The sequence below is a fragment of the Pinus tabuliformis genome, chromosome J, assembly GCF_031772625.1.
Source record: "Pinus tabuliformis cultivar Carrire ecotype Pingquan chromosome J, CPIR1, whole genome shotgun sequence".
NCBI classification, from domain to species: Eukaryota; Viridiplantae; Streptophyta; class Pinopsida; order Pinales; family Pinaceae; genus Pinus; species Pinus tabuliformis.
This window is the reverse complement of record NC_142295.1, coordinates 1,250,925,882-1,250,937,573: the sequence shown is the minus strand read 5'-3', so window position 1 is coordinate 1,250,937,573 and position 11,692 is coordinate 1,250,925,882. Positions and strand designations below refer to the sequence as shown.

General features: G+C 36.7%; 1 protein-coding gene across 1 annotated transcript; it reads right to left on the bottom strand.

Annotated features, from left to right (window-relative positions):
• Nucleotides 1-9,084: 9,084 nt before the first annotated feature.
• On the bottom strand, nt 9,085-11,306 carry LOC149231744 (uncharacterized). Its single transcript, XM_089376365.1, has one exon. The coding sequence runs from the start codon at nt 10,866-10,868 to the stop codon at nt 9,216-9,218; it is 1,653 nt and encodes a 550-aa protein (XP_089232491.1). The 5' UTR covers nt 10,869-11,306; the 3' UTR covers nt 9,085-9,215.
• Between the last annotated feature and the right edge of the window lie 386 nt (nt 11,307-11,692).

Sequence of the window (11,692 nt, the reverse complement as noted above, 5' to 3'; positions counted from 1 at the left end):
GAGTTGATGGGCTTTAAGTTCATTTTTAATTCCAAAAACTTTAGTAATCTGTTTCATTGCTTCATCAGGAGTATCAAGTTCTGCAATATGGAATCTAAGATCTGGAGAAATAGACATCCCTATCAACCCTCGTGCTTGATCTTGCCTATTTTCCCATTTAACTGCCTTATCTTCATCTTTCGGTTTGGTTTCTTGGCTTGAGGCTATTCTGTAGAGATCTTTACTTCTAAGTAAATCCACAATGTAGGACCACCATTGGAAGTAGTTGGTGCTGTCAAGAATAACTTGGCATGGAATTTCCATTTTAACAGAAACTGAAGCTATAGATGTTGAAACTAAGTGTTCCAATGGAAAGATCTCGAAAAATTAGGCTGGTTCAAAAAAACAGCACTGAAAACGGCTTCTGGATGAAGAAGTTATGGCCTTTTGAAGAAAATTTGATGAAGATGCCGACGAAGTGCGGGAATGTGCGGAAATGAATGATAATATTAAAAAAAAATCCACCCCCTTTCCAAACTTAATCTAATTAGCTCAACAAAAAGAAGACTTGAACTCAAGACCTCTACTCTCATAAAGTAGCTTTGGACCAAGTGAGCTAAACTAAAAGTTTAGTAATTTTTGGAAAAGAGGAAGGGTTTTTTTTTTTTTTTTTTTTTTTTTTTGGAGTCGCTGAAGCTTTGGGCTGCGTGCTTACTTTGAGAAAGCTATTTCTCCCTACAAAAAAAAAAAACACAAAACCCAACACGGACATGCAAAAAAAACGAACCTTACGGCTCGAAGTTATCTTTAGCCAGAAACTAAATATTTTCCTCAATGTTTCTGATTTTTTGAGATCACATTAAGGCGCAGCAGAAAAGAGCATACACATGAGAAAAATCCTTCCTTTCTATTTCTGATTTGCCCAGATCGCACAGAGTCGCGGGGCAAAGAGCATACGCAGAAATGAAAGGTATAGATCCGGTAAAAAAAACAAAAAGCTAAATAAACCAAAACCGAAATAAACAGAGAGAAAATAACTGTAAACTGCAAATAAACATTGTATACCTCCAGATCTTAAAAATGACGTAGCTAGGGCTACCGGAAACCTTTTCGCGTGAAACGAAAGGGGTTCCTCACTAGAACAGATGCTCCCAACACAATAGAGCAGTCCTCTCGGCCCGAAATTAGTCAGAAACAGTAGATCTAGGAAATGACAGTCGGATGCAGTTCTACCGGCTTCAGATTTGGATCACCAATGGACGCGGCTTTCAAATAGCTCTGATACCATGTAGGAATTTATAGTGTAAGTTCCTCAGACAAAACACCAAAGGACACCGCTCACAAACAGATCACAGATCAATACACCAATATTTTTGACGTGGTTAAAACCCTCAAAGAGGGAAACAGTCCACGGCCTAAGCCAACGTGGCCACTTCAGGCAATATATTAATAAAAGAATGAAAATTTACATAAGCTTCTCTCATGAACGGTTACCCTGCAAATGACCCTCCATGCTCTTTAAATAGAGATCATGGACCAATCGGGTGTTAAGCCACGGATCAAGTGTTGGTAATACCGAGGAGAGAATGAACCATCGGATCACTACATATCGTGACCGTCGGATTGCAAGTTAGAAAATGTACATAGTAAAGAAACAAACTTTACCTAACTCTATACTAGACCAAGTTATACTTAACTATTTCCTATGTGTCGGAATATCCTAACAAAAATTTATTGAGTTGTTTCATTGTTTCATCGAGGGTATCAATTTCTGCGATATGGAATCTAAGGTTTGGAAAAATAGACATCCATATCAACCCACGTGTTTGATCTTGATTATTTTCCCATTTGGCTTGCTTATCTTCATATTAGGTTTAGACTCTTGACTTGAGGCTATTCTATAAAGGCCTTTACTTCTAAGTAAATCCACAATGTAGGATAATCATTGGAAGTAGTTGGTGTTGTTAAAAATAACTATGCATGGACTTTCCATTTTAAAAGAAACTGAAGCTGTAGATGTTGAAACTAAGTGTTACAATGGGAAGATGTCAAAAAATTAGGCCGATTAAAAAAACGACTACCGGATGAAGAAGTTATGGTTTTTTGAAGAAAAGTTGAAGATGTCGACGAACTACGTGAATGTTGAGAAGTGAATGATAATGTTATATATATAAAAAATCCCCCCCTTTCCAAACTCAATCTAATTAGCTGACTTTTAAAAAAATTTATTTTATGTGACCACTTTTATAAAGAAGTGAAAGTCACTTTTATAATGGTACTTTATAAACTATCTACTAAATTGTAACTTAAATAAAAAATAAAGTGACTTTAGAATTATAAGTGACTCACTTTTTATACTGGGTGAGAACACTTTTACATAAAGTAACTTAAAAAACATAAAATACATGTGTTTTTTGAAAAAATAACTCAACAAAAAGAAAGCTTGAACCCAAGACCTTTATTCTTATAAAGTAACTTTGGACCAAGTGAACTAGTTTAAAAGGTTAGTAATTTTTGGAAATGAAGAAGGGGTTTTTTTTTTGGCCCTCACTAAAGCTTTAGAGTACGTTCTTACTTGGAAAACCCTTTTTTGTACAAAAAAAAAAACCACACAACCCAAAACAAACAAGCAAAAGTAATCAAAGCCTTACGGCTTAATGTTAGATTTGGCCGGAAACTAAATATTTTCCTCAATGTTTCTAATTTTCCGTGGTCACACTAAGGCACAGCGAAAAAGAGCATACACATGAGAAAAATTCTTTTTTTTTTTTTTTTCTGTTTCTGGTTTGCCCAGATCGCATAGAGTCACAGGGCAAAGAGCATATGCAAAAATGAAAGGTATAGATCGAGTAATAAAAAATTATAAAGGACTATAAATCAAAATAAACAAAGAGATAAATAACTATCATTGCAAATAAAAATTGTATACCTCCAGATCTTAAAAATGACGTAGCTAGGGCTATCGGAAACCTTTTCACGTGAAACGAAAGGGGTTCATCACTGGAACAAAGGCTCCTAACACAATAGAGTAGTCCTCTCAGCCCAAAAGCAGTCAAAAATAGTAGATCTAGGAAATGATAGTTGGCTACAGTTGTACCAGCTTCAAATTTGGATCACCAACTGATGCATCCCTCGAATAGCTCTGATACCATGTAGGAATTTATAGGGTAAGTTCCTTAGATATAACACCAAAGGACACCGCTCACAAACAGATCAAAAATCAGTACACTAGTATTCTTGACGTGGTTAAAACTCTCAAAGAGGGAAACAGTCAACGACCTGAGCCAACACAGCCACGTCAGGAAATTTATTAATGTAAAAGAAAGCAAATTTACATAAACTTCTTTCATGAACGGTCACCTAACAAATGACCCTACATGCTCTTTAAATAGATATCATGGACCAATTGGGTGTTAAGCCATGGATCAAGTGTCAGTAATACCGAGGAGAGAATGAAACGTTAGATCACTTCATGTCTAGAACATATCGTGACCATCGGATTGTAAGTTACAAAAAGTACATACTAAAGAAACACACTTTACCTGACTAGACCAAGTCGTACTTAGTTATTTCCTATGTGTCGGATATATATATATATATATATATATATATATAATTTGCATTTTGATATGTAATATAACATCAAATGCCATTTTGGAAAAAAAATCGGAGAGCAATGTGATAGCTAGAGTTTCACAGATGCTTAGCTTCCCTTACGTTATTGGTGCTCTTTAGATCACAGATCCAACCTTTGCGACGCCGCGAGGGTATGATTTCACTGCTCGAGGGCCTGATAAGGGAATTGGTGAATGCCTTGAATGCTGGTTTCGAAATCCTGTGCTGGAAAAGAGAATGATAGCTAGGGTTTCCAGGAGTATCATTCATTAGCTTGTTAACACAGAAGTTTTTTTCACCCCCATCGTGCACGAAGGCTCAGATGGGAGCGAAGGGCATTGCAAACATGTGTCAGGACTCGCTCTGTATAAGAATGTGGTGATCTTGGAGCAAAAAGTGATCCCTTGTCTGTGCTTCATGACAAGGGAAGTATTAGACAGTCTGGTAGGCAAATCCTCGGCTTCAAAAGAGGATTATCTATCTAGAACATTTCTTGCCTTAGATTTGTTGTTAAAGCTACTGGATCTGGAGTTTCTCAATCCCCTAAGAAAATTAAACTGCCGCGAGGAGTAGATGTCGATCGATGGAGTTTATATTGCCTTTTGGAAGATCGGTATTTCTCTCCATCAAATCGGGTGGGTTCGGTGGATTGGCTATTGTTTATAAATTCAATATTTCCGCTGCAACCCCTTTCACTTCTCTCATATCTGGACTTCTACCTTGATCCGATTTATGATTTGCGTGACTGTCAAGTAAGGGCACCAGATCTGGGAACGAAGACATCATTCCAATTTTTTATTAAAACCTTAGATGGAAAATCAACATTATTTTGGGTTCGAGCCTCATAACTCATCAACCAATTGAAGAAAAATATCATGTACATTCTGGGTATTCTGATGCTTCTACAAAGTCTGATTTGCGGAGGTCAATCCATTCAAGATGATCTGAGGTTACAAAATTATAATGTTCTTCCGTCATCCACCATTATCTTAAATTTAAGGCTTCGGGGAGGCTCTTCTGGACCAAGCAATCCAAAGGGCACAAGGGGAGTGTTCAGATCTAGTCCTCCCAAAGGAACAGAGTTGAATCGGGGACAAGTAAATGGAGGTCCTCCATTCAAAGACATCCTCAAAGGGAAGTATGTTGCCTCTACAATACCAGACTAGACACACAATATACCCGACCCTTATATAGTGGAACAACTGAATCAAATCCCAGCAATGACTGTAGATCTATCTGAAACAAATGATCTATGCACAACATATGAATCTCAAGCAATTATATGCAGATTCAACGGATTTTGGCCAAAACCAATGGATCTTTTCCACTAGATATTCACAAATTGGACAATAAATTGTGAGATTCACCTCTGCTCCAAGGGCTTTTTCATTGTAAAGTTTGCATCATCAGAGGAAGGCGAATATATACTGAGAGAGGGCCCATGGTTCTGGGGTTCTGCGGGACTTTTTGTCACCCCATGGTTCCCATATTTCGATGCCAATACAATGGTGGTATCAAGAATGTCGATTTGGGTTAGATTGCATAATCTCCCTCTACATTTCTGGCATCATAAAGTGCTAGAAGGCATTGGGGATCTTATAAGGCGATACATAAAGACATATTCACAAAGAATTGAAGATCGAATCTATACTTACACCAGAATATGTGTGGAGGTGGACCTCAACAAAGGATTGTTGGATCGTATTCTCTTGACACATAACAAGCAATGCTGGACACAATTTCTAGATTTTGAGAACACGGCTTTTAGATGTTGAATATGCCGACAAACGGGACATCTACAAAATACATGTCTTGATGCCAAGAAAGCGACTTGAAGGAAGAAGAAACCAGGAAAGCAACCCAAGGGATGGTAATTCCCACAGCAGCATCTTGAAGAAGAAGAGGATGATGAAGAAATGGACTCCCATACCAATGAAGACACCCAAAACCCATAAGAAAACATAGAAAATGGGGGAGATAATCATGAAGTTTCAAGAGTTCCAACACACACACCGCGACAAGAGATGATCCTGGTAGCAAAAGAGACGGGGGGTTCAAAGCATCATCATGTATTTGAAAGTTCGGATTCAGATAAGGAAAATCCAAGAATGAATGAAGAGAACCAACTAGCACTTGTAACGACCACTCCATCCCAAGGAGAATGGCGAAAGGTAGAAAGGAAGAAATGGAGAAAATGGTAACCTAGTTACTCCCATTTCGGAATAGTATTTTTGGTCTCTGTGAACACCAGTTTTGACTAGCATGATTGAATGCATTATAAGCTTCTAAAACATGTTATTTTGTTTTCATTAATAAAATTACGATTTTCCTCGAGAAAAAGTATATAATTTGCATTTCATTTATATTTCATTTATGTATATTTCTTTTATGTAAATAATTAATTTAAATATTTTTGTTTAGATTTGAAATTATGTAAACATTTTCATCAAAATTTTATTCATTTATACATATTCCTTATATGGAAATAATTATTTTACATTTAATCACAATGTTTTTGTTGATTTGAAATTATGTAAATGTTTTCATTTAAATTTTCTTCATTTATGTATATTTCTTTTATGTAAATAATTAATTTTCATTTAATCACAATATTTTTGTTCCAGTAAATATTTTAATAAAAAATTATTATTTATAATAAATTTATGTTTAATCACCATGTTTTAGTTTCTATTTTAATTTATGTAAATATTTTCATCAAAATTTTATTCATTTATATATACAAATAATTTGCATTTCATTTATATGTATAATTAATTAATAAACCACGCTTATGACATTTATAAATATGTATCACTTTAATTTTAACAATATATAATTTTACGTTCTTCCCGTGGCGCATTCACATCCGCTCATTTCGATTCTCCCTCTCTTCTGACTCTCCTCCGGTTCCAACACACTTAAGAGCTAACGGCTTGTCATTGGGCATTAAATGTCTGGTTACATGCGTTTTTAATAATTTTTTATAACATGCGTGTGGTGATAGATAAATAAAAAATAATAACGTGCGTGTTAAAAAACTATCGGGAGCTCATGTAGCCGAGCATTTAATGCCCAATGACAAGCCCGTTAGCTCTTGCCATGACAGCGACCATGACTTTTTACAATCACCTTTTAATATTTCTGGTTTGACGGCTCAGGCTCCCTTATTCATCGACTCAGATGAAAGATACAACTGGCATATTCCCACAGTGAATTAAAATTTAAAATAAAAAATCAAAATCAACCACCCTTCCTCCACCTGAATTAATAAATAATGAACGAACCTATTTAAAGACTTTACAAAATATCACGCTTCAATGAAGAGAATTAGCTCCATTACATTTTTTCAAATCGTAAGTGATACGCGTCGTCGGTTAGAGAATCGTATATTGGAGTGTTTAGTTGAAACTTATACGTCACAGTGTAATAAGAAATAGTAAAGTCCAAGCTCATAAGGTAATGAAGTAGCGGACACGCTCCATCACGCCTAAAAGCAAGGTACCATATCTCTCATGCATGGTGCGTGGGAATTCCTTCTGGGGTGGTGGTCCACTTTATCAGTATAAATCTTTTTAAGTTCTGGAATTTAATAACAATTTATTAGAATTATCAAATTTTATAATTTGAGTGATTCAAAATTGAGGTTTTTTTCTTAATCTATTATATAGGTAATTGTGTTGATATTTCAAATTATTGAGTGTAGTTTATTATAGATAATGATACAAAAATTATCAATCTAATGTATTTAGAAATAGAAACTCAACATAAATCAATTCACACCAATCTTAGTTATGTTTTTTAATATTAAATTTATTTATATATTAATTTCATTAAGGTTGTTATTATTGATTCAAACCCATTTACCTAATGATTTTGTCATATTGACTTTTTTTCTTATATGTTTAGCTAAGCCTCATAGTCTTTGCTGTATAATTTTGGAACTAAGTTATGTTGTAGCTCTCTCAATAGTCTATTTAATTTTTACTATAATTCTCAAAAATTTATTTAGTCAAGCCTCTCTGGCAACGAAAACACCTAAGATTTTAATACTTTTATGTAACTAAAATTTTTAATACTTTTATGTAATTTCTAATTTTAAAAGTAATATAATATATATATATATATATATAAAAGCGAGTTGTTTTGAAATCACAAGTTTGAAGAGTAATTTTTATATAATCAAAGTGTTTTATGAGTCTTTTAGGTGCTAAATTTATATATACAGGCAAAAAACCAGTGTAAATAACACAAATCAATTCAGGCTTCTGTGATCCATATTACATTAAGAAGAGTTTTTTTTGGTAGAAATCACATAGGAGAAAGCTTCCCTAATCCATATTACATTAAAAAGAGTATTTTTGGTAGAAATCGCATAGGAGAAAGCTTCTCTGATCCATATTACATTAAGAAGAGTCTTTTTGGTAAAAATCACATAGGAGAAAATTTTGCCAAGGCTTTTGGAACCAGCTAGTGTGGTTCATCTAGTCCTAATGATTGTGCTTCATCTTGTCCTAATGGTGCTTCATGGATCATATTACATTAAGAAGAGTCTTTTTGGTAAAAATCACATAGGAGAAAATTTTGCCAAGGCTTTTGGAACCAGCTAGTGTGGTTCATCTAGTCCTAATGACTGTGCTTCATCTGTCCTAATGGTACTTCATCTCGTCCTAATGACGAACCAGCTAGTGTAGTTCATCTGATTTCTAGCGGATTTCTAGCGGAAACCATCTGATTTCTAGGGGAAAGACTCTTCTTAACAAATCAAGATTTCACCATTTTCTCCTATGTGATTTCTACCAAAAAAATTCTTTTTCACCTCAAATTTTTTCAAACTTCTTAACAAATCAAAATTTCACCAAATAAAAATACCACAATTTTATCATCAAATTCCAAAAAATCTAAAACATCTAAAACATCACACTAAAACAACTCCATATAAAAATACCGCAATTAAACAACTCCATACAAAAATACCACAATTTTATCATCCAAGTTCTAAAAAAACCAACCAACCAAATCGAAGATTCAATTGGACACTCGCTTCTCTAACTTCTATCCTTCCCAAAAGCATTGTTTGGCAGGACCGTCGGTTTGCCGTACATGTAGGATAAATAACTTATATCCTTCCAAAAGCATTGTTCGGCCGTATCATAGTTTTGCCGTGCATGTGGGATAAATTATAAGTGAATTATCACTCGGCTGGCCTTCTCAAAAAAATAAGTGAACCATATATGACAAAACTAATATATTACTTGGGTTCCCTATATTTTCCCCATAAACAAAAAGCGTTTTGAGTTTACTTCTCCATAGTGCAAATTGGAAATCATGCTGAAAATGTATCATAATCATAATCAGAAGACATTTGATATCCAGGCATATATTATTTAATATGTTAGTTATTATCACGTTTTTCACGGATTGATACTTTATTAGGAAGGATGGTAAAATTTAAATAAGAAAATGATATATTTGTTAAATGTGTTCAAAATTACATAGGTTTATTTTTCAAATAAATCGTGGAAGTTGATATATGAAAGTGGCGCGTAATACTGGAAAGGCCACTGTGCACAAGCATTGGAACAAAAAATGTGGACAAATAAATTTACAGGTAAATGGCTGACTTACAATTGCAACCAGGATACCGCCCTATCTGGGATTTCTGAATCACATCTACTGTCACATCCATTTTCTTTTCCTGCCTTACCATCTGCTACATCATTTTTACTCACACAGGAAAAATTATTGGACAAGAACAGACCCAGTTTCGGGTAGTCCATGCTCATCAACCGAGACTGCAAGTAAGGAGAGCTGCGCGTTTGGGCTTCGGAGGCTCCATGAGAATCCACTGCATTACTACTCAAATTATTAAGGTTTTCTGCATCACAATCATCATCAACAGGCGCCGGCAAGTTTAGGTCAAACAGCTGCACTCTTGCAGGCATCTGCTGCATTTGCAGAGCGGTCTCCTTGTTGTTAGGAGTAGTAGTAATAGAATCAGAAGCTCCGGCACTACCCCAGTGGCATCTCTTGTGACCACCCAAAGCCTGACCTGAAGCAAAACCCCTTTTACAGATTGAGCATTCATGGACCCTTGGAGTCTTCTTACCTGAAATGGCAGCAGTCTTAATTGTCATCCTTTCATCCCTCTCTTTGACACAAGAAACCTTAATCCTCTTCCTGGGACGAGGCAGCTGAGAGGAGTCCGATCCAGGAATGAACTCCTCATCACTAATATCTTCCTCTAGGCTCTCGTTCTCCTCTATCTGTGAAAAAGAGCCCTTCACCTTATTGTGGCTTGTCCTGTGGCCTCCCAGAGCCTGATGGGAATGAAAAACCTTATTGCAAGTGGTGCATTTGTACCTGGGCTGCTTAGCCTCATCACCATCGTAAAGAACATCTCTATCAATTTTGTTAGATTTGGGCCTCTTCGTGATGCATTTCGGAAGCTGGGAACCAGTGTCCGAAAGCTTAAGGTCATCTGATCCAGGCTCTTTAGCCCCCACTTGGAACTGTGGGTTCTGTGCACTGTTTACTCCACTTGCAAGCATTACAAGACACATTGCCGTGTCATCTTCTTCATTATTGTTTTCCAAAACAAATTGCTCATGGGAATTAATAGATTTCATTGCATACCTGAGTCTCTTAGATTTCTTTTCCTCATCAAACCTGCTCAAGTTCCCCCTTGCATCATCAATCTCGATGTCTTCAACAGTCCCACTTCTGTCTTCTTCTTGGTCTTGGGACTCATGGTTCTGTGATTCTTCAAGATGGGCATCGCAACTATCTTGATCTTGGGTATCATGTTCCCCTGATTTTTCAAGATGGGCATCACCACTATCTTGATGGGTCTCAGAGTGACACTTCATGTGACCAGACAGGCCTTCCCAGGAGCTGAATTCCTTCCCACACAAATCACAATTTATAGAAGAAACAGTGAGTTTGGAATCGAACCTGTGACGCAAAAGAAACGAGGAATCCCGATCTGCACACCGCAAACTGCCCTTGGGATTCCTTCCTAGACCAAACATTCGATTAGTCCCATTGTCATCCGATCCCTTCTCATCGTCTTTCTCCTCCATTGATTTGTGATCCGAAGTTCTGGGCCTCTTGGTCTTCTGCAATTCAGTTTCAGTGAGTGTATCTGCAGCCATGGAAGCGGGGACGTGGGCTCTCATATGACCGCCAAGAGCTCTTCCCGAAACGAATCCCCTGCTGCAAATCTTGCACAAGTAACTCAATGGATGCTCTGGCCCTTGTTTCTTGAAAATCTCCATACCTGGGACTTGGGGTACAATATATCCACCGTGGTCATGCTGTAAACTCTTCCCCACCTTCAATACAAAGCTTCCTTTCCACACGGGGAGTATAAATCAATAAACCAGCGAACTGTTGATTCAAGCAATTGACACTAGGTACATGTATGACCTTCTTGAAGCAAGCACGGACTTCATTTACATTTCAAAGCAAGCATGCCGGCGACGGTTTAATAGTCTAATTGCGTATGGAACAAGGCTGTTGAACTGAATTGAATAGATTTCAGAGGTCAAATTAGCGTGGGTAACTTGTAGATTAGGGAATAGCAAACAAAATTGAGAGGAAGCGTCGAAATGGACCATGAATGAGAGTGTGGAAGTCTTCCTGTTTGCTTCTCTGTTGCTTCTGCTGCTTCCATTCACGCGACCTGCGCATTGACTTGGCCTGCTTTATTTTCGGCTGAACCCTCAAACCCGGCTGCCCCGTGAACTGAATGGACCGAATCGTGTCTGACTGACTCGTGAAACCCAGTAAAGTTTCGTGGTAAAGAATCAAAGTTGTTTGTGTCAGTGATTCTACAGTGTGTTTAGTTATATTTTAGTGGTATGGTATGATCTATAAGGTAGACCAAATCATTATTATATTAATTCTGTTAAGTCTTAGTTAGCCCACTCCAAATTATGACGTAAAAGTAGGTCAATGAAAAAGTATGCTCTTGCACCAATGTATGCTAGTTGTGATTAGATGAAAATGACATGCCAAGAACGCTTTTTTTTGGGGGGAGGGGTCATCCAAACTTCATGTTGCTGGTCTTAATGGGTTATTTGGGAGCTGTTTCTATTTT

Coding starts and splice junctions, on each gene's coding strand:
- LOC149231744 (XM_089376365.1), bottom strand. CDS start 10,868: ATGGAGATTTTCAAGAAACAAGGGCCAGAGCATCCATTGAGTTACTTG.